At 42.8% G+C, this 23,676-nt stretch overlaps 1 protein-coding gene across 4 annotated transcripts in view; it reads left to right on the top strand.

Annotated features, from left to right (window-relative positions):
- Positions 1–356: 356 nt before the first annotated feature.
- WNT9A (Wnt family member 9A) overlaps positions 357–23,676 on the top strand; it is a 190,365-nt gene continuing 167,045 nt past the window's right edge. For 2 of the 4 annotated variants that reach the window (XM_056518703.1, XM_056518701.1), the window contains exon 1: positions 357–608. In XM_056518703.1, the coding sequence (XP_056374678.1) occupies positions 529–608 (80 nt within the window). In that variant the 5' untranslated portion in view covers positions 357–528. Of the gene's footprint in view, positions 609–12,743; positions 12,813–23,676 lie in introns of those variants that run through there. The other 2 variants (XM_056518702.1, XM_056518704.1) reach the window with 2 other exon arrangements.

Here is a 23,676-nt window from a genome sequence, read left to right as displayed (position 1 = left end):
TGCAGGGGGGTTAAGGCGCGGGGAGTGAAGTGTCGGTGCAGGGGGGTTAAGGCGCGGGGAGTGAAGTGTCGGTGCAGGGGTTAAGGCGCGGGGAGTGAAGTTTCGGTGCAGGGGTTAAGGCGCGGGGAGTGAAGTGTCGGTGCAGGGGGGTTAAGGCGCGGGGAGTGAAGTGTCGGTGCAGGGGGGTTAAGGCGCGGGGAGTGAAGTGTCGGTGCAGGGGTTAAGGCGCGGGGAGTGAAGTGTCGGTGCAGGGGGGTTAAGGCGCGGGGAGTGAAGTGTCGGTGCAGGGGGGTTAAGGCGCGGGGAGTGAAGTGTCAGTCGGCTGTGATGTCCAGGCACGTGTCTCGGGGGGAGCAGCTGCTGGGAGGAGTAGTGCGGAGGGAAGGGGTGGTCTCGGCTCCGCTCAGTCACTTAGTCGCGGCTCCTCCTGCTGATCCCTCGGAGTCTATAAGAAGAGAAGATCAGAAAGAAGCAAAACTCCAACCAAAACTACACGAACGAGATGATCAGCGCCAGAGCCGCAGCAAAATGCTGGATGGACAGGTCTTCCTGGGATGGCTGTCACTTGTAGTTCTCCTCTCCAGCGGGACAGCGGCTGCTTACTTCGGGTAGGTGACACTCGGGACCGGGAACCTGCACAGGGATCAGGATCTGCTGCAGCTGGATCGGTACAATGTGTCTGTGACCTGGGAGTGATACAGTGTATCTGAGCTGATGACAACGGAACCTGTAGAGAGAGATACAATGTATCTGAGCCGCCGACACCGGGAACTTCTAAGATACAAAGTATCTGAGTTGGTGACACTGGGACCTGTAGAGAGAGGTGCAATGTATCTAAGGGATGGCATCGGAACCTTCAGAGAGGTACAATGTATCTGAGCTGCTGACACTGGGACTTATAGAGAGAGGTACAATGTATCTAAACAAATTACATCGGGACCTGTAAAAAGAGGTACAATGTATCTAAGCTGATGACATCGGGACCTATACAAGAGGTATAATGTATCTAAGCTGATGACATCGGGATCTATAAAAAGAGGTATAATGTATCTAAGCTGATGACATCGGGACCTATAAAAAGAGGTACAATGTATCTAAGCTGATGACATCGGGACCTATAAAAAGAGGTATAATGTATCCAAGAGATGGCACCTGCACCTGTTAAGAGAGGTACAATGTATCTAAGCTGATCACTCTGGGACCAGTAGAGACAGGTACAATGTATCGAAGAGATGACCTGTAAGTGGAGACACATAATGTATCTGAATCTCAGCGATACACTGCAGAGCATTCCTGCTGGATACTTGAGATCTCCTTCCTTCTGGTGACAATACATTGTATCTGATCTGGTGGAGTGGGGTACATTGTATCTGATCTGGTGGAGTTGGGGTACATTGTATCTGATCTGGGGGAGTTGGGGTACATTGTATCTGATCTGGTGGAGTTGGGGTACATTGTATCTGATCTGGTGGAGTTGGGGTACATTGTATCTGATCTGGTGGAGTTGGGGTACATTGTATCTGATCTGGGGGAGTTGGGGTACATTGTATCTGATCTGGTGGAGTTGGGGTACATTGTATCTGATCTGGTGGAGGTGGGGTACATTGTATCTGATCTGGTGGAGGTGGGGTACATTGTATCTGATCTGGTGGAGGTGGGGTACATTGTATCTGATCTGGGGGAGTTTGGGTACATTGTATCTGATCTGGTGGAGTTGGGGTACATTGTATCTGATCTGGTGGAGTGGGCTACATTGTATCTGATCTGGTGGAGTGGGCTACATTGTATCTGATCTGGTGGAGTGGGGTACATTGTATCTGATCTGGTGGAGTTGGGGTACATTGTATCTGATCTGGTGGAGTGGGGTACATTGTATCTGATCTGGTGGAGTTGGGGTACATTGTATCTGATCTGGTGGAGTGGGGTACATTGTATCTGATCTGGTGGAGTTGGGGTACATTGTATCTGATCTGGTGAAGTGGGGGTACATTGTATCTGATCTGGTGGAGTTGGGGTACATTGTATCTGATCTGGTGGAGTGGGGTACATTGTATCTGATCTGGTGGAGTGGGGTACATTGTATCTGATCTGGTGGAGTGGGATACATTGTATCTGATCTGGGGGAGTTGGGGTACATTGTATCTGATCTGGTGGAGATGGGGTACATTGTATCTGATCTGGGGGAGTTGGGGTACATTGTATCTGATCTGGTGGAGTTGGGGTACATTGTATCTGATCTGGTGGAGTTGGGGTACATTTTATCTGATCTGGTGGAGTGGGGGTACATTGTATCTGATCTGGTGGAGTGGGGGTACATTGTATCTGATCTGGTGGAGTTGGGGTACGTTGTATCTGATCTGGTGGAGTTGGGGTACATTGTATCTGATCTGGTGGAGTTGGGGTACATTGTATCTGATCTGGTGGAGATGGGGTACATTGTATCTGATCTGGTGGAGTTGGGGTACATTGTATCTGATCTGGTGGAGTGGGGTACATTGTATCTGATCTGGTGGAGTTGGGGTACATTGTATCTGATCTGGTGGAGTGGGGGTACATTGTATCTGATCTGGTGGAGTTGGGGTACATTGTATCTGATCTGGTGGAGTTGGGGTACATTGTATCTGATCTGGTGGAGTGAGGTACATTGTATCTGATCTGGTGGAGTTGGGGTACATTGTATCTGATCTGGTGGAGATGGGGTACATTGTATCTGATCTGGTGGAGTTGGGGTACATTGTATCTGATCTGGTGGAGTTGGGGTACATTTTATCTGATCTGGTGGAGTTGGGGTACATTGTATCTGATCTGGTGGAGTTGGGGTACATTGTATCTGATCTGGTGGAGTTGGGGTACATTGTATCTGATCTGGTGGAGTTGGGGTACATTGTATCTGATCTGGTGGAGTTGGGGTACATTGTATCTGATCTGTTGTACCTTGTATCTATTCTAGTGAAGCCATTTATTTAGTCCTGGATACATTGTATCCCTGGAGATCGGATACCTTGTATCTGCTGGAGAGTTGTGGTGCTGATCCCTCTATTTCCCGTATCACCTACAGAGCGTTAGTCCGCTCCGTTATTTATCAGGAGTTTCGCGGTTCTCGATGACTTTTGCGCACGGATCTATATACTTTAGACGGTATATAAACCTGCTCCAGCTCGGACGGACATTTCGGAGAACTTTCAGACGATGCAACTTTTTGCCTAAAAGTCGCTATTGATAAATTCAGCACCGAAGCAAAATAGAGCAGAATGCAAAATGTTCTAGAAATTCTCTAAGGCAAAGGGCGCAAAAAAGTCGCTCGTATTTACACTGCGACTTTCTGTGCGACAAATTTAGACGGGAAAAAACAGTCTAAGTCCTCTGATTAATATCTCTCCCAATGTATCTTTAGTCTCTGGATATATCTTTGGTCTCTGGATATATCTTTGGTCTCTGGATATATCTTTGGTCTCTGGATATATTGTATCTTTAGTCTCTGGATATATCTTTGGTCTCTGGATATATTATATCTTTGGTCTCTGGATATATCTTTGGTCTCTGGATATATCTTTGGTCTCTGGATATATTATATCTTTGGTCTCTGGATATATTGTATCTTTGGTCTCTGGATATATTATATCTTTGGTCTCTGGATATATTGTATCTTTGGTCTCTGGATATATTATATCTTTGGTCTCTGGATATATTGTATCTTTGGTCTCTGGATATATTATATCTTTGGTCTCTGGATATATCTTTGGTCTCTGGATATATCTTTGGTCTCTGGATATATCTTTGGTCTCTGGATATATCTTTGGTCTCTGGATATATTGTATCTTTAGTCTCTGGATATATCTTTGGTCTCTGGATATATCTTTGGTCTCTGGATATATTGTATCTTTAGTCTCTGGATATATCTTTGGTCTCTGGATATATCTTTGGTCTCTGGATATATTATATCTTTGGTCTCTGGATATATTGTATCTTTGGTCTCTGGATATATCTTTGGTCTCTGGATGTATCTTTAGTCTCTGGATATATCTTTGGTCTCTGGATATATTGTATCTTTGGTCTCTGGATATATCTTTGGTCTCTGGATATATTGTATCTTTGGTCTCTGGATATATCTTTAGTCTCTGGATATATTATATCTTTGGTCTCTGGATATATTGTATCTTTGGTCTCTGGATATATCTTTGGTCTCTGGATATATCTTTGGTCTGTGGATATATTATATCTTTGGTCTCTGGATATATTGTATCTTTGGTCTCTGGATATATTGTATCTTTGGTCTCTGGATATATTATATCTTTGGTCTCTGGATATATCTTTGGTCTCTGGATATATCTTTGGTCTGTGGATATATTATATCTTTGGTCTCTGGATATATCTTTGGTCTCTGGATATATTGTATCTTTGGTCTCTGGATATATTATATCTTTAGTCTCTGGATATATCTTTGGTCTCTGGATGTATCTTTGGTCTCTGGCTATATTGTATCTTTGGTCTCTGGATATATTATATCTTTGGTCTCTGGATATATTATATCTTTGGTCTCTGGATATATCTTTAGTCTCTGGATATATCTTTGGTCTCTGGATGTATCTTTGGTCTCTGGCTATATTGTATCTTTGGTCTCTGGATATATCTTTGGTCTCTGGATATATTATATCTTTGGTCTCTGGATATATTGTATCTTTGGTCTCTGGATATATCTTTGGTCTCTGGATATATTATATCTTTAGTCTCTGGATATATTATATCTTTGGTCTCTGGATATATTGTATCTTTGGTCTCTGGATATATCTTTGGTCTCTGGATATATTATATCTTTGGTCTCTGGATATATTGTATCTTTGGTCTCTGGATATATCTTTGGTCTCTGGATATATCTTTGGTCTGTGGATATATTATATCTTTGGTCTCTGGATATATCTTTGGTCTCTGGATATATTGTATCTTTGGTCTCTGGATATATTGTATCTTTGGTCTCTGGATATATTATATCTTTGGTCTCTGGATATATTATATCTTTGGTCTCTGGATATATCTTTGGTCTCTGGATATATCTTTGGTCTCTGGATGTATCTTTGGTCTCTGGATATATTGTATCTTTGGTCTCTGGATATATTATATATTTAGTCTCTGGATATATCTTTGGTCTCTGGATGTATCTTTGGTCTCTGGCTATATTGTATCTTTGGTCTCTGGATGTATCTTTGGTCTCTGGATATATTGTATCTTTGGTCTCTGGATATATCTTTGGTCTCTGGATATATCTTTGGTCTCTGGATATATTGTATCTTTGGTCTCTGGATATATTATATCTTTGGTCTCTGGATATATCTTTGGTCTCTGGATATATCTTTGGTCTGTGGATATATTATATCTTTGGTCTCTGGATATATTGTATCTTTGGTCTCTGGATATATTATATCTTTGGTCTCTGGATATATCTTTGGTCTCTGGATATATTGTATCTTTGGTCTCTGGATATATTGTATCTTTGGTCTCTGGATGTATCTTTGGTCTCTGGATATATTGTATCTTTGGTCTCTGGATATATTATATCTTTAGTCTCTGGATATATCTTTGGTCTCTGGATGTATCTTTGGTCTCTGGCTATATTGTATCTTTGGTCTCTGGATATATCTTTGGTCTCTGGATATATTATATCTTTGGTCTCTGGATATATTGTATCTTTGGTCTCTGGATATATCTTTGGTCTCTGGATATATTATATCTTTAGTCTCTGGATATATTATATCTTTGGTCTCTGGATATATTGTATCTTTGGTCTGTGGATATATCTTTGGTCTCTGGATATATTGTATCTTTGGTCTCTGGATATATCTTTGGTCTCTGGATATATTATATCTTTAGTCTCTGGATATATCTTTGGTCTCTGGATATATTATATCTTTAGTCTCTGGATATATCTTTGGTCTCTGGATATATTGTATCTTTGGTCTCTGGATATATCTTTGGTCTCTGGATATATCTTTGGTCTGTGGATATATTATATCTTTGGTCTCTGGATATATCTTTGGTCTCTGGATATATTGTATCTTTGGTCTCTGGATATATTGTATCTTTGGTCTCTGGATATATTATATCTTTGGTCTCTGGATATATTATATCTTTGGTCTCTGGATATATCTTTGGTCTCTGGATATATCTTTGGTCTCTGGATGTATCTTTGGTCTCTGGATATATTGTATCTTTGGTCTCTGGATATATTATATATTTAGTCTCTGGATATATCTTTGGTCTCTGGATGTATCTTTGGTCTCTGGCTATATTGTATCTTTGGTCTCTGGATATATCTTTGGTCTCTGGATATATTATATCTTTGGTCTCTGGATATATTGTATCTTTGGTCTCTGGATATATTGTATCTTTGGTCTCTGGATATATCTTTGGTCTCTGGATATATTATATCTTTGGTCTCTGGATATATATTTGGTCTCTGGATATATCTTTGGTCTGTGGATATATTATATCTTTGGTCTCTGGATATATCTTTGGTCTCTGGATATATCTTTGGTCTCTGGATATATTGTATCTTTGGTCTCTGGATATATTGTATCTTTGGTCTCTGGATATATTATATCTTTGGTCTCTGGATATATTGTATCTTTGGTCTCTGGATATATCTTTGGTCTCTGGATATATTGTATCTTTGGTCTCTGGATATATTGTATCTTTGGTCTCTGGATATATTGTATCTTTGGTCTCTGGATATATTATATCTTTGGTCTCTGGATATATCTTTGGTCTCTGGATATATCTTTGGTCTCTGGATATATCTTTGGTCTCTGGATGTATCTTTGGTCTCTGGATATATTGTATCTTTGGTCTCTGGATGTATCTTTGGTCTCTGGATATATTATATCTTTGGTCTCTGGATATATTATATCTTTAGTCTCTGGATATATATTTGGTCTCTGGATGTATCTTTGGTCTCTGGATATATTGTATCTTTAGTCTCTGGATATATCTTTGGTCTCTGGATATATTGTATCTTTGGTCTCTGGATATATCTTTAGTCTCTGGATGTATCTTTGGTCTCTGGATATATTGTATCTTTAGTCTCTGGATATATCTTTGGTCTCTGGATGTATCTTTGGTCTCTGGATATATTGTATCTTTGGTCTCTGGATATATCTTTGGTCTCTGGATATATCTTTGGTCTCTGGATATATTGTATCTTTGGTCTCTGGATATATTATATCTTTGGTCTCTGGATATATCTTTGGTCTCTGGATATATTATATCTTTGGTCTCTGGATATATTGTATCTTTGGTCTCTGGATATATTGTCTCTTTGGTCTCTGGATGTATTATATCTTTGGTCTCTGGATGTATCTTTGGTCTCTGGATGTATCTTTGGTCTCTGGATATATTATATCTTTGGTCTCTGGATATATCTTTGGTCTCTGGATGTATCTTTGGTCTCTGGATGTATCTTTGGTCTCTGGATATATTGTATCTTTGGTCTCTGGATATATTGTATCTTTAGTCTCTGGATATATCTTTGGTCTCTGGATATATTATATCTTTGGTCTCTGGATATATTATATCTTTGGTCTCTGGATATATTGTATTTTTGGTCTCTGGATATATCTTTGGTCTCTGGAAATATCTTTGGTCTCTGGATATATCTTTGGTCTCTTGATATATCTTTGGTCTGTGGATATATTATATCTTTGGTCTCTGGATATATCTTTGGTCTCTGGATATATTGTATCTTTGGTCTCTGGATATATTATATCTTTGGTCTCTGGATATATTATATCTTTGGTCTCTGGATATATCTTTGGTCTCTGGATATATCTTTGGTCTCTGGATGTATCTTTGGTCTCTGGATATATTGTATCTTTGGTCTCTGGATATATCTTTGGTCTCTGGATAAATTGTATCTTTGGTCTCTGGATATATTATATCTTTAGTCTCTGGATATATTTTTGGTCTCTGGATGTATCTTTGGTCTCTGGCTATATTGTATCTTTGGTCTCTGGATGTATCTTTGGTCTCTGGATGTATCTTTGGTCTCTGGATATATTGTATCTTTGGTCTCTGGATATATTATATCTTTGGTCTCTGGATATATTATATCTTTGGTCTCTGGATATATTATATCTTTAGTCTCTGGATATATCTTTGGTCTCTGGATGTATCTTTGGTCTCTGGCTATATTGTATCTTTGGTCTCTGGATATATTATATCTTTGGTCTCTGGATATATTGTATCTTTGGTCTCTGGATGTATCTTTGGTCTCTGGATATATTATATCTTTGGTCTCTGGATATATTATATCTTTGGTCTCTGGATATATTATATCTTTAGTCTCTGGATATATCTTTGGTCTCTGGATGTATCTTTGGTCTCTGGCTATATTGTATCTTTGGTCTCTGGATATATCTTTGGTCTCTGGATATATTGTATCTTTGGTCTCTGGATATATTGTATCTTTGGTCTCTGGATATATTGTATCTTTGGTCTCTGGATATATCTTTGGTCTTTGGATATATTATATCTTTGGTCTCTGGACATATTGTATCTTTGGTCTCTGGATATATTGTATCTTTGGTCTCTGGATATATTATATCTTTGGTCTCTGGATATATCTTTGGTCTCTGGATATATTATATCTTTGGTCTCTGGATATATTATATCTTTGGTCTCTGGATATATCTTTGGTCTCTGGATATATCTTTGGTCTCTGGATATATCTTTGGTCTCTGGATATATTATATCTTTGGTCTCTGGATATATTATATCTTTGGTCTCTGGATATATCTTTGGTCTCTGGATATATCTTTGGTCTCTGGATATATCTTTTGGTCTCTGGATATATCTTTGGTCTCTGGATATATCTTTGGTCTCTGGATATATCTTTGGTCTCTGGATATATCTTTGGTCTCTGGATATATTATATCTTTGGTCTCTGGATATATTGTATCTTTGGTCTCTGGATATATTGTATCTTTGATCTCTGGATATATTGTATCTTTGGTCTCTGGATATATTGTATCTTTGGTCTCTGGATATATTGTATCTTTGGTCTCTGGATATATTATATCTTTGGTCTCTGGATATATTATATCTTTGGTCTCTGGATATATCTTTGGTCTCTGGATATATTGTATCTTTGATCTCTGGATATATTATATCTTTGGTCTCTGGATATATCTTTGGTCTCTGGATATATTATATCTTTGGTCTCTGGATATATTATATCTTTGGTCTCTGGATATATCTTTGGTCTCTGGATATATTATATCTTTGGTCTCTGGATATATTGTATCTTTGGTCTCTGGATATATCTTTGGTCTCTGGATATATCTTTTGGTCTCTGGATATATCTTTGGTCTCTGGATATATCTTTTGGTCTCTGGATATATCTTTGGTCTCTGGATATATCTTTTGGTCTCTGGATATATCTTTGGTCTCTGGATATATCTTTGGTCTCTAGATATATTGTATCTTTGTCGCCGTTGGGTTGGTTTTCTTTGGAGATCTCCCTCCCTGTGAATGGCCCGGACTGGTGTAATGTTCTGGGGGCTGGTGGAGCAGACGGGGGTCTGGTCGGGGTCTCTCCGCTGTTACCTCCATCTCTCGGGGTCGGTTCTCACCTGCTCCTTGGGATTGTTGTGTTTTCTTGCGCAGATGTTGATTCTTCATAGACAGAAGTGATGGCAGTGATCTCTCCTGGGGGAGCGGCTGTCATGTCAGGACCACCTGCCGGAGCGTTATCCCCCACAATTATACACTTACTCTGGGCTCCATGTGCTGGACCCTCCGACTGTTAAATGCTGTGTTCTCTGCTATGTGCTCTCTTCTGTACTCTGTGCTGTGCACTGTGTCGTCTCTGCTATACTGAGGGCTGTGCACTGTGTCGTCTCTGCTATACTGAGGGCTGTGCACTGTGTCATCTCTGCTATACTGAGGGCTGTGCACTGTGTCATCTCTGCTATACTGAGGGCTGTGCACTGTGTCATCTCTGCTATACTGAGGGCTGTGCACTGTGTCATCTCTGCTATACCGAGGGCTGTGCACTGTGTCATCTCTGCTATACTGAGGGCTGTGCACTGTGTCATCTCTGCTATACCGAGGGCTGTGCTCTGTGCTGTGCACTGTGTCATCTCTGCTATACTGAGGAATGTGCACTGTGTCATCTCTGCTATACCGAGGGCTGTGCACTGTGTCATCTCTGCTATACTGAGGAATGTGCACTGTGTCGTCTCTGCTATACTGAGGGCTGTGCACTGTGTCGTCTCTGCTATACTGAGGGCTGTGCACTGTGTCATCTCTGCTATACTGAGGGCTGTGCACTGTGTCATCTCTGCTATACTGAGGAATGTGCACTGTGTCGTCTCTGCTATACTGAGGGCTGTGCACTGTGTCGTCTCTGCTATACCGAGGGCTGTGCACTGTGTCGTCTCTGAATACCGAGGGCTGTGCACTGTGTCGTCTCTGCTATACCGAGGGCTGTACTCTGTGCTTTGCACTGTGTCGTCTCTGCTATACCGAGATCTGTACTCTGTTTTGTGCACTGTGTCGTCTCTGCTATACCGAGGGCTATGCACTGTGTCGTCTCTGCTATACTGAGGGCTGTGCACTGTGTCGTCTATGCTATACCGAGGGCTGAGCACTGTGTCGTCTCTGCTATACCGAGGGCTGAGCACTGTGTCGTCTCTGCTATACTGAGGGCTGTGCACTGTGTCGTCTCTGCTATACTGAGGGCTGTGCACTGTACTGTGTGGTCTCCGCTATACCACGGGCTGTTCTCTGTGCTGTGCACTGTGTGGTCTCTGTATACCGAGGGCTGTGCACTGTGTCGTCTCTGCTATACTGAGGGCTGTGCCCTGTGTGGTCTCTGCTATACCGAGCTCTGTACTCTGTTCTGTGCACTGTGTCATCTCTGCTATACCGAGCTCTGTACTCTGTTCTGTGCACTGTGTCGTCTCTGCTATACCGAGCTCTGTACTCTGTTCTGTGCACTGTGTCGTCTCTGCTATACCAAGCTCTGTACTCTGTTCTGTGCACTGTGTCGTCTCTGCTATACCGAGCTCTGTACTCTGTTCTGTGCACTGTGGTCTTTGCTATACCGAGGGCTGTACTCTGTGCTGTGCACTGTGTCGTCTCTGCTATACCGAGCTCTGTACTCTGTTATGTGCACTGTGTCGTCTCTGCTATACCGAGCTCTGTACTCTGTTCTGTGCACTGTGTGATCTTCTATACCGAGGGCTGTACTCTGTTCTGTGCACTCTGGTCTCTGCTATACCGAGGGCTGTGCACTGTGTCATCTCTGCTATACCCAGGGCTGTGCACTGTGTCATCTCTGCTATACCGAGGGCTGTGCACTGTGTCGTCTCTGCTATACCGAGCTCTGTACTCTGTGCTGTGCACTGTGTCGTCTCTGCTATACCGAGCTCCTTACTCTCTTCTGAGCACTGTGTCGTCTCTGCTATACCGAGGGCTTTGCACTGTGTGGTCTCTGCTATACCGAGGGCTGTGCACTGTGTCGTCTCTGCTATACCGAGGGCTTTGCACTGTGTGGTCTCTGCTATACCGAGGGCTGTGCACTGTGTCGTCTCTGCTATACTGAGGGCTGTGCACTGTGTCGTCTCTGCTATACCGAGCTCTGTACTCTCTTCTGAGCACTGTGTCGTCTCTGCTATACCGAGGGCTTTGCACTGTGTGGTCTCTGCTATACCGAGGGCTGTGCACTGTGTGGTCTCTGCTATACCGAGCTCTGTACTCTGTGCTGTGCACTGTCGTCTCTGCTATACCGAGCTCTGTACTCTGTGCTGTGCACTGTGTGGTCTCTGCTATACCGAGCTCTGTACTCTGTGCTGTGCACTGTGTGGTCTCTGCTATACCGAGCTCTGTACTCTGTGCTGTGCACTGTGTGGTCTCTGCTATACCGAGCTCTGTACTCTGTGCTGTGCACTGTGTCGTCTCTGCTATACCGAGCTCTGTACTCTGTGCTGTGCACTGTGTGGTCTCTGCTATACCGAGCTCTGTACTCTGTGCTGTGCACTGTCGTCTCTGCTATACCGAGCTCTGTACTCTGTGCTGTGCACTGTGTGGTCTCTGCTATACCGAGCTCTGTACTCTGTGCTGTGCACTGTGTCGTCTCTGCTATACCGAGCTCTGTACTCTGTGCTGTGCACTGTGTGGTCTCTGCTATACCGAGCTCTGTACTCTGTGCTGTGCACTGTGTCGTCTCTGCTATACCGAGCTCTGTACTCTGTGCTGTGCACTGTGTCGTCTCTGCTATACCGAGCTCTGTACTCTGTTCTGTGCACTGTGTCGTCTCTGCTATACCGAGCTCTGTACTCTGTGCTGTGCACTGTGTGGTCTCTGCTATACCGAGCTCTGTACACTGTGCTGTGCACTGTGTCGTCTCTGCTATACCGAGCTCTGTACTCTGTGCTGTGCACTGTGTCGTCTCTGCTATACCGAGCTCTGTACTCTGTGCTGTGCACTGTGTGGTCTCTGCTATACCGAGCTCTGTACTCTGTGCTGTGCACTGTGTCGTCTCTGCTATACCGAGCTCTGTACTCTGTGCTGTGCACTGTGTGGTCTCTGCTATACCGAGCTCTGTACTCTGTGCTGTGCACTGTGTGGTCTCTGCTATACCGAGCTCTGTACTCTGTGCTGTGCACTGTGTCGTCTCTGCTATACCGAGCTCTGTACTCCCTCCCTGGGTTCTGCTCTTCAGTTTTGCATTGTACAGCGCAGAGTAAGGAGCCGCTGGACCCCCAGTCACATCACAGACCAGACGCGGGGGGCACAAAATCTCTGGGGAGGAGGATGATGTAAGACGTCGGCTCTATTGACCTGTGAATGGAGTTTGTGAAGACGAGCTGGATGATGATGATGATGATGATGATGATGATGATGATGGTGATGATTGGGGGTTGTATGTGCGGATCCTTGTTATGGTGGCAGGCACTGAGGGGGTTAACCCTGTAAGGATCAGTCAAGTTTTGGATCTGGATCTAATGAAGGATGAGAAGCGCTGAAATCCTCCGAGGGTCAAGAAACATTAGATCCAATGGGCCCCTTCCCCACCTAGGGGCCACATCTGACACAGATTAGATCAGGGATGATGGGAGTGATACATTGTATGATAGGAGATTAGATTGTGAGCTCCTGGGGTCAGGGATGATGGGAGTGATACATTGTATGATAGGAGATTAGATTGTGATCTCCTGGGGTCAGGGATGATGGGAGTGATACATTGTATGATAGGAGATTAGATTGTGATCTCCTGGGGTCAGGGATGATGGGAGTGATACATTGTATGATAGGAGATTAGATTGTGATCTCCTGGGGTCAGGGATGATGGGAGTGATACATTGTATGTTATATGAGATTAGATTGTGATCTCCTGGGGTCAGGGATGATGGGAGTGATACATTGTATGATAGGAGATTAGATTGTGATCTCCTGGGGTCAGGGATGATGGGAGTGATACATTGTATGATAGGAGATTAGATTGTGATCTCCTGGGGTCAGGGATGATGGGAGTGATACATTGTATGATAGGAGATTAGATTGTGAGCTCCTGGGGTCAGGGATGATGGGAGTGATACATTGTATGATAGGAGATTAGATTGTGATCTCCTGGGGTCAGGGATGATGGGAGTGATACATTGTATGATAGGAGATTAGATTGTGAGCTCCTGGGGTCAGGGATGATGGGAGTGATACATTGTATGATAGGAGATTAGATTGTGAGCTCCTGGGGTCAGGGATGATGGGAGTGATACATTGTATGATAGGAGATTAGATTGTGATCTCCTGGGGTCAGGGATGATGGGAGTGATACATTGTATGATAGGAGATTAGATTGTGATCTCCTGGGGTCAGGGATGATGGGAGTGATACATTGTATGATAGGAGATTAGATTGTGAGCTCCTGGGGTCAGGGATGATGGGAGTGATACATTGTATGTGATAGGAGATTAGATTGTGAGCTCCTGGGGTCAGGGATGATGGGAGTGATACATTGTATGTGATAGAAGATTAGATTGTGATCTCCTGGGGTCAGGGATGATGGGAGTGATACATTGTATGTGATAGGAGATTAGATTGTGAGCTCCTGGGGTCAGGGATGATGGGAGTGATACATTGTATATGATAGGAGATTAGAATGTGAGCTCCTGGGGTCAGGGATGATGGGAGTGATACATTGTATGATAAGAGATTAGATTGTGATCTCCTGGGGTCAGGGATGATGGGAGTGATACATTGTATGTGATAGGAGATTAGATTGTGATCTCCTGGGGTCAGGGATGATGGGAGTGATACATTGTATGATAGGAGATTAGATTGTGATCTCCTGGGGTCAGGGATGATGGGAGTGATACATTGTATGATAGGAGATTAGATTGTGATCTCCTGGGGTCAGGGATGATGGGAGTGATACATTGTATGATAGGAGATTAGATTGTGAGCTCCTGGGGTCAGGGATGATGGGAGTGATACATTGTATGATAGGAGATTAGATTGTGATCTCCTGGGGTCAGGGATGATGGGAGTGATACATTGTATGATAGGAGATTAGATTGTGAGCTCCTGGGGTCAGGGATGATGGGAGTGATACATTGTATGTGATAGGAGATTAGATTGTGATCTCCTGGGGTCAGGGATGATGGGAGTGATACATTGTATGATAGGAGATTAGATTGTGATCTCTTGGGGTCAGGGATGATGGGAGTGATACATTGTATGATAGGAGATTAGATTGTGATCTCCTGGGGTCAGGGATGATGGGAGTGATACATTGTATATGATAGGAGATTAGATTGTGATCTCCTGGGGTCAGGGATGATGGGAGTGATACATTGTATGATAGGAGATTAGATTGTGATCTCCTGGGGTCAGGGATGATGGGAGTGATACATTGTATGATAGGAGATTAGATTGTGAGCTCCTGGGGTCAGGGATGATGGGAGTGATACATTGTATGATAAGAGATTAGATTGTGAGCTCCTGGGGTCAGGGATGATGGGAGTGATACATTGTATGTGATAGGAGATTAGATTGTGAGCTCCTGGGGTCAGGGATGATGCACCAAGTCTGTAATACCGCGCACCACTGTGATGAATCTCGCGCTGTCGTTTTCGCGCGGCTTGTCATTCTCCTCTCACCTGTTTCTCTGTTGACACATTCCTTGGCATCGCACCGGCAGTTCCACCAGTGGCCAGCAGGGGGTTCCATCAACCTATGAATCGGTGCCATTCCCTGGGTTTTAAGGATAATGGAGGTTTGGCAGGTGTATCCTGTTCTCTAAGAAATCGGCTCCGCTCATGGGAAAGTCTCTTTGTGTTATTCTTTTCTCACTTTTACTATTGCTCTTCATTGTGGAGTTTACGTCCTCCCGGGGAGAACGCGGCCTCCGAACACGTGAGCGACACCACGCAGAAATGCTCCACACGGTTTATTGTGACGTCCGCACATTCTCTGTTCTCTACATTCCAAGACGCTCGACCCTAATCCACTCCAGCTGTAGGGTTACCAGGTGAACACGGAAACAAACGCAGCGGCGACTCTGAGGCTGACCGAAAAAACCGCGGCGACTCCAACACCTGACCGACAATCCACAGCGGCTCTGTCACCTGACCAATGAACCGTGGCGACTCCCATACCTGACCGACAAACCACGGCGACTCCGACACCTGACCGACAAACCACGGCAACTCCGACACCTGACCGACAAACCGCGGCGACTCCGACACCTGACCGACAATCCACAGCGGCTCTGTCACCTGACCGATGAACCGTGGCGACTCCCATACCTGACCGACAAAACCGCGGCGACTCCAACACCTGACCGACAATCCACAGCGGCTCTGTCACCTGACCGATGAACCGCGGCGACTCCGACACCTGACCGACAAACCGCGGCGACTCCGACACCTGACCGACAATCCACAGCGGCTCTGTCACCTGACCGACAAACCGCGGCGACTCCCATACCTGACCGACAAACCGCGGCGACTCCGACACCTGACCGATAATCCACAGCGGCTCTGTCACCTGACCGATGAACCGTGGCGACTCCCATACCTGACCGACAAACCGCGGCGACTCCGACACCTGACCGACAATCCACAGCGGCTCTGTCACCTGACCGACAAACCACGGCGACTCCGACATCTGACCGACAATCCACAGCAGCTCTGTCACCTGACCGACAAACCGCAGCGACTCCCATACCTGACCGACAAACCGCGGTGACTCCGACACCTGACTGACAATCCACAGCGGCTCTGTCACCTGACCGATGAACCGTGGCGACTCCCATACCTGACCGACAAACCGCGACAACTCCGACACCTGACCGACAATCCACAGCGGCTCTGTCACCTGACCGATGAACCGCGGCGACTCTGACACCTGACCGACAAACCGCGGCGACTCCGACACCTGACCGATAACTGCAGCAACTCCAACACCTTACCGTCAAACCATGGTGACTCCGACACTTGAACGATGAACCGCAGCAAGACAATAGACAATACCTGACCCTCTCTTCCTACAGGAGAAAAGCTGATGAAACCAGGCACAAAGACATGACTATAGGGACCCACTTGTGGAAGGACCCCTAGGCCAAGAATCGATTTTTCTGATCATAGAAAGAATTGTGTGATCATACAGTTACAGCTGCACAGTCCTCTCTATCCCCTCCCTGCACTCATCTATATGATCATAGACAGAACTGTGTGATCATACAGTTACAGCTGCACAGTCCTCTCTATCCCCGCCCTGCACTCATCTATATGATCATAGAGAGAACTGTGTGGTCATATAGTTACAGCTGCACAGTCCTCTCTATCCCCGCCCTGCACTCATCTCTATGATCATATAGAGAGAACTGTGTGGTCATACAGTTAAAGCTGCACATTCCTCTCTATCCCCTCCCTGCACTCATCTCTATGATCATATAGAGTAAACTGTGTGGTCATATAGTTACAGCTGCACAGTCCTCTCTATCCCCTCCCTGCACTCATCTATATGATCATAGAGAGAACTGTGTGGTCATATAGTTACAGCTGCACAGTCCTCTCTATCCCTTCCCTGCACTCATCTATATGATCATAGAGAGAACTGTGTGATCATACAGTTACAGCTGCACAGTCCTCTCTATCCCCTCCCTGCACTCATCTCTATGATCATAGAGAGAACTGTGTGGCCATACAGCCGCACAGTCGTCTCTATCCCCTCCCTGCACTCATCTCTATGATCGTAGAGAGAACTGTGTGGTCATACAGTTACAGCTGCACAGTCCTCTCTATCCCCTCCCTGCACTCCTCTCTATGATCATAGAGAGAACTGTGTGGTCATACAGTTACAGCTGCACAGTCCTCTCTATCCCCTCCCTGCACTCATCTCTATGATCATAGATAGAACCTTGTGGTCATACAGTTACAGCTGCACAGTCCTCTCTATCCCCTCCCTGCACTCATCTCTATGATCATAGATAGAACCTTGTGGTCATATAGTTACAGCTGCACAGTCCTCTCTATCCCCTCCCTGCACTCATCTCTATGATCATAGATAGAACCTTGTGGTCATAGTCCTCAGTCTTGTAGCCTATGGTTGGTGGTAACTGAAAAGCTCTTCTTCCTGTTCCCTCCGAGCAGTGCGGACCTGACATTTACCGGACACTTTACATGCTTTCACAAGTTTGCACTGGATCACAATATGAGGTGCACACCGGAGATCGCTTCCTGTGTATATGAGAAGCGTCCCCGCCGCCCAGAGCACCGATATCCGCACCTGTAAGGTGAAAGCTGAGATGTGATTGGTTGTGATTGGCAGCGGAGAAAGATTCTCTTCTACACATCCAAATTCTTCACAAACTTCAATGATATATCTATAATTGATGTATAAATATGATGCAGCGCTGAAAGGGTTAATGGTGGATTTGTTCCTGTGCGATGTTTTGTTTAGTATTGTACTTACTGCTGTAGTCACCGTTATTACTGTCGTCGTTCTAGTCTTAGGTGATGATGTAGTTTTTGTTGTAGTAAATGCTGGAGTCGTTTTATAGTAGAGTTGTTACAATTGTTACTGTAGTAGTTGTAGTTGTTATTGTAGCAGTAGTGGCACTTGTTGTAGTTGTTATTGTACTAATTGTGGTTGTTGTAGATGAAGGTGATAGTGTAGTAGTTGTGGTTGTTGTAGATGAAGGTGATAGTGTAGTAATTGTGGTTGTTGTAGATGAAGGTGATAGTGTAGTAATTGTGGTTGTTGTAGATGAAGGTGATAGTGTAGTAGTTGTGGTTGTTGTAGATGAAGGTGATAGTGTAGTAGTTGTGGTTGTTGTAGATGAAGGTGATAGTGTAGTAGTTGTGGTTGTTGTTGTAGATGAAGGTGATAGTGTAGTAATTGTGGTTGTTGTAGATGAAGGTGATAGTGTAGTAATTGTGGTTGTTGTAGATGAAGGTGATAGTGTAGTAGGTGTGGTTGTTGTAGATGAAGGTGACAGTGTAGTAATTGTGGTTGTTGTAGATGAAGGTGACAGTGTAGTAATTGTGGTTGTTGTAGATGAAGGTGATAGTGTAGTAATTGTGGTTGATGTAGATGAAGGTGATAGTGTAGTAATTGTAGTTGTAGTAGCTGAAGGTGATAGTGTAGTAGTTGTGGTTGTTGTAGATGAAGGTGATAGTGTAGTAATTGTGGTTTTTGTAGATGAAGGTGATAGTGTAGTAATTGTAGTTGTAGTAGCTGAAGGTGATAGTGTAGTAGTTGTGGTTGTTGTAGTAGCTGAAGGTGATAGTGTAGTAGTTGTGGTTGTTGTAGATGAAGGTGATAGTGTAGTAATTGTGGTTGTTGTAGATGAAGGTGATAGTGTAGTAATTGTGGTTGTTGTAGTAGCTGAAGGTGATAGTGTAGTAACTGTGGTTGTTGTAGATGAAGGTGATAGTGTAGTAATTGTAGTTGTAGTAGCTGAAGGTGATAGTGTAGTAATTGTGGTTGTTGTAGATGAAGGTGATAGTGTAGTAGTTGTGGTTGTTGTAGATGAAGGTGATAGTGTAGTAGTTGTGGTTGTTGTTGTAGATGAAGGTGATAGTGTAGTAATTGTGGTTGTTGTAGATGAAGGTGATAGTGTAGTAATTGTGGTTGTTGTAGATGAAGGTGATAGTGTAGTAGGTGTGGTTGTTGTAGATGAAGGTGACAGTGTAGTAATTGTGGTTGTTGTAGATGAAGGTGATAGTGTAGTAATTGTGGTTGTTGTAGATGAAGGTGATAGTGTAGTAATTGTGGTTGATGTAGATGAAGGTGATAGTGTAGTAGTAATTGTGGTTGTTGTAGATGAAGGTGATAGTGTAGTAGTTGTGGTTGTTGTAGATGAAGGTGATAGTGTAGTAATTGTGGTTGTTGTAGATGAAGGTGATAGTGTAGTAATTGTAGTTGTAGTAGCTGAAGGTGATAGTGTAGTAGTTGTGGTTGTTGTAGTAGCTGAAGGTGATAGTGTAGTAGTTGTGGTTGTTGTTGTAGATGAAGGTGATAGTGTAGTAATTGTGGTTGTTGTAGATGAAGGTGATAGTGTAGTAATTGTGGTTGTTGTAGTAGCTGAAGGTGATAGTGTAGTAACTGTGGTTGTTGTAGATGAAGGTGATAGTGAAGTAATTGTGGTTGTTGTAGATGAAGGTGATAGTGTAGTAACTGTGGTTGTTGTAGATGAAGGTGATAGTGTAGTAATTGTGGTTGTTGTTGTAGATGAAGGTGATAGTGTAGTAATTGTGGTTGTTGTAGATGAAGGTGATAGTGTAGTAATTGTGGTTGTTGTAGTAGCTGAAGGTGATAGTGTAGTAGTTGTGGTTGTTGTAGATGAAGGTGATAGTGTAGTAATTGTGGTTGTTGTAGATGAAGGTGATAGTGTAGTAATTGTGGTTGTTGTAGTAGCTGAAGGTGATAGTGTAGTAATTGTGGTTGTTGTAGATGAAGGTGATAGTGTAGTAGTTGTGGTTGTTGTTGTAGATGAAGGTGATAGTGTAGTAATTGTGGTTGTTGTAGATGAAGGTGATAGTGTAGTAGTTGTGGTTGTTGTAGATGAAGGTGATAGTGTAGTAATTGTGGTTGTTGTAGATGAAGGTGATAATGTAGTAATTGTGGTTGTTGTAGTAGCTGAAGGTGATAGTGTAGTAATTGTGGTTGTTGTAGATGGAGGTGATAGTGTAGTAATTGTGGTTGTTGTAGCTGAAGGTGATAGTGTAGTAATTGTGGTTGTTGTAGATGAAGGTGATAGTGTAGTAATTGTGGTTGTTGTAGATGAAGGTGATAGTGTAGTAGTTGTGGTTGTTGTAGATGAAGGTGATAGTGTAGTATAGTTGTGGTTGTTGTAGATGAAGGTGATAGTGTAGTAGTTGTGGTTGTTGTAGATGAAGGTGATAGTGTAGTAATTGTGGTTGTTGTAGATGAAGGTGATAGTGTAGTAATTGTGGTTGTTGTAGATGAAGGTGATAGTGTAGTAGTTGTGGTTGTTGTAGATTAAGGTGATAGTGTAGTAATTGTGGTTGTTGTAGATGAAGGTGATAGTGTAGTAGTTGTGGTTGTTGTAGATGAAGGTGATAGTGTAGTAGTTGTGGTTGTTGTAGATGAAGGTGATAGTGTAGTAATTGTGGTTGTTGTAGATGAAGGTGATAGTGTAGTAGTTGTGGTTGTTGTAGATGAAGGTGATAGTGTAGTAATTGTAGTTGTAGTAGCTGAAGGTGATAGTGTAGTAATTGTGGTTGTTGTAGATGAAGGTGATAGTGTAGTAATTGTGGTTGTTGTAGATGAAGGTGATAGTGTAGTAATTGTGGTTGTTGTAGATGAAGGTGATAGTGTAGTAGTTGTGGTTGTTGTAGATGAAGGTGATAGTGTAGTAATTGTGGTTGTTGTAGATGAAGGTGATAGTGTAGTAATTGTGGTTGTTGTAGTAGATGAAGGTGATAGTGTAGTAATTGTGGTTGTTGTAGATGAAGGTAATAGTGTCGTAATTGTGGTTGTTGTAGATGAAGGTGATAGTGTAGTAGTAATTGTGGTTGTTGTAGTAGATGAAGGTGATAGTGTAGTAGTTGTGGTTGTTGTAGATGAAGGTGATAGTGTAGTAATTGTGGTTGTTGTAGATGAAGGTGATAGTGTAGTAGTAATTGTGGTTGTTGTAGTAGATGAAGGTGATAGTGTAGTAGGTGTGGTTGTTGTAGATGAAGGTGATAGTGTCGTAATTGTGGTTGTTGTAGATGAAGGTAATAGTGTAGTAATTGTGGTTGTTGCAGTAGCTGAAGGTGATAGTGTAGTAATTGTGGTTGTTGTAGATGAAGGTGATAGTGTAGTAATTGTGGTTGTTGTAGATGAAGGTGATAGTGTAGTAATTGTGGTTGTTGTAGATGAAGGTGATAGTGTCGTAATTGTGGTTGTTGTAGATGAAGGTAATAGTGTAGTAATTGTGGTTGTTGCAGTAGCTGAAGGTGATAGTGTAGTAATTGTGGTTGTTGTAGATGAAGGTGATAGTGTCGTAATTGTGGTTGTTGTAGATGAAGGTAATAGTGTAGTAATTGTGGTTGTTGCAGTAGCTGAAGGTGATAGTGTAGTAGTTGTGGTTGTTGTAGATGAAGGTGATAGTGTAGTAATTGTGGTTGTTGTAGATGAAGGTGATAGTGTAGTAATTGTGGTTGTTGTAGATGAAGGTGATAGTGTAGTAGTTGTGGTTGTTGTTGTAGATGAAGGTGATAGTGTAGTAATTGTGGTTGTTGTAGATGAAGGTGATAGTGTAGTAGTTGTGGTTGTTGTAGATGAAGGTGATAGTGTAGTAATTGTGGTTGTTGTAGATGAAGGTGATAATGTAGTAATTGTGGTTGTTGTAGTAGCTGAAGGTGATAGTGTAGTAATTGTGGTTGTTGTAGATGGAGGTGATAGTGTAGTAATTGTGGTTGTTGTAGCTGAAGGTGATAGTGTAGTAATTGTGGTTGTTGTAGATGAAGGTGATAGTGTAGTAATTGTGGTTGTTGTAGATGAAGGTGATAGTGTAGTAGTTGTGGTTGTTGTAGATGAAGGTGATAGTGTAGTATAGTTGTGGTTGTTGTAGATGAAGGTGATAGTGTAGTAGTTGTGGTTGTTGTAGATGAAGGTGATAGTGTAGTAATTGTGGTTGTTGTAGATGAAGGTGATAGTGTAGTAATTGTGGTTGTTGTAGATGAAGGTGATAGTGTAGTAGTTGTGGTTGTTGTAGATGAAGGTGATAGTGTAGTAGTTGTGGTTGTTGTAGATGAAGGTGATAGTGTAGTAATTGTGGTTGTTGTAGATGAAGGTGATAGTGTAGTAGTTGTGGTTGTTGTAGATGAAGGTGATAGTGTAGTAATTGTAGTTGTAGTAGCTGAAGGTGATAGTGTAGTAATTGTGGTTGTTGTAGATGAAGGTGATAGTGTAGTAATTGTGGTTGTTGTAGATGAAGGTGATAGTGTAGTAATTGTGGTTGTTGTAGATGAAGGTGATAGTGTAGTAGTTGTGGTTGTTGTAGATGAAGGTGATAGTGTAGTAATTGTGGTTGTTGTAGATGAAGGTGATATTGTAGTAATTGTGGTTGTTGTAGATGAAGGTGATAGTGTAGTAATTGTGGTTGTTGTAGATGAAGGTGATAGTGTCGTAATTGTGGTTGTTGTAGATGAAGGTAATAGTGTAGTAATTGTGGTTGTTGCAGTAGCTGAAGGTGATAGTGTAGTAATTGTGGTTGTTGTAGATGAAGGTGATAGTGTAGTAATTGTGGTTGTTGTAGATGAAGGTGATAGTGTAGTAATTTTGGTTGTTGTAGTAGCTGAAGGTGATAGTGTAGTAATTGTGGTTGTTGTAGATGAAGGTGATAGTGTCGTAATTGTGGTTGTTGTAGATGAAGGTAATAGTGTAGTAATTGTGGTTGTTGCAGTAGCTGAAGGTGATAGTGTAGTAATTGTGGTTGTTGTAGATGAAGGTGATAGTGTAGTAATTGTGGTTGTTGCAGTAGCTGAAGGTGATAGTGTAGTAATTGTGGTTGTTGTAGATGAAGGTGATAGTGTAGTAATTGTGGTTGTTGTAGATGAAGGTGATAGTGTAGTAATTGTTGTTGTTGTAGATGAAGGTGATAGTGTAGTAGTTGTGGTTGTTGTAGATGAAGGTGATAGTGTAGTAGTTGTGGTTGTTGTAGCTGAAGGTGATAGTGTAGTAGTTGTGGTTGTTGTAGATGAAGGTGATAGTGTAGTAGTAATTGTGGTTGTTGTAGATGAAGGTGATAGTGTAGTAATTGTGGTTGTTGTAGATGAAGGTGATAGTGTAGTAATTGTGGTTGTTGTAGTAGCTGAAGGTGATAGTGTAGTAATTGTGGTTGTTGTAGTAGCTGAAGGTGATTGTGTAGTAATTGTGGTTGTTGTAGATGAAGGTGATAGTGTAGTAATTGTGGTTGTTGTAGATGAAGGTGATAGTGTAGTAGTTGTGGTTGTTGTAGATGAAGGTGATAGTGTAGTAGTTGTGGTTGTTGTAGCTGAAGGTGATAGTGTAGTAGTTGTGGTTGTTGTAGATGAAGGTGATAGAGTAGTAATTGTGGTTGTGTAGCTGAAGGTGATAGTGTAGTAGTTGTGGTTGTTGTAGATGGAGGTGATAGAGTAGTAATTGTGGTTGTTGTAGCTGAAGGTGATAGTGTAGTAGTTGTGG

Source organism: Hyla sarda, chromosome 5 (genome assembly GCF_029499605.1).
Source record: "Hyla sarda isolate aHylSar1 chromosome 5, aHylSar1.hap1, whole genome shotgun sequence".
In the NCBI taxonomy this organism is placed as follows: domain Eukaryota; kingdom Metazoa; phylum Chordata; class Amphibia; order Anura; family Hylidae; genus Hyla; species Hyla sarda.
The sequence above is the reverse complement of the archived record's forward strand: the minus strand, read 5'-3'. Positions and strand labels throughout refer to the sequence as shown.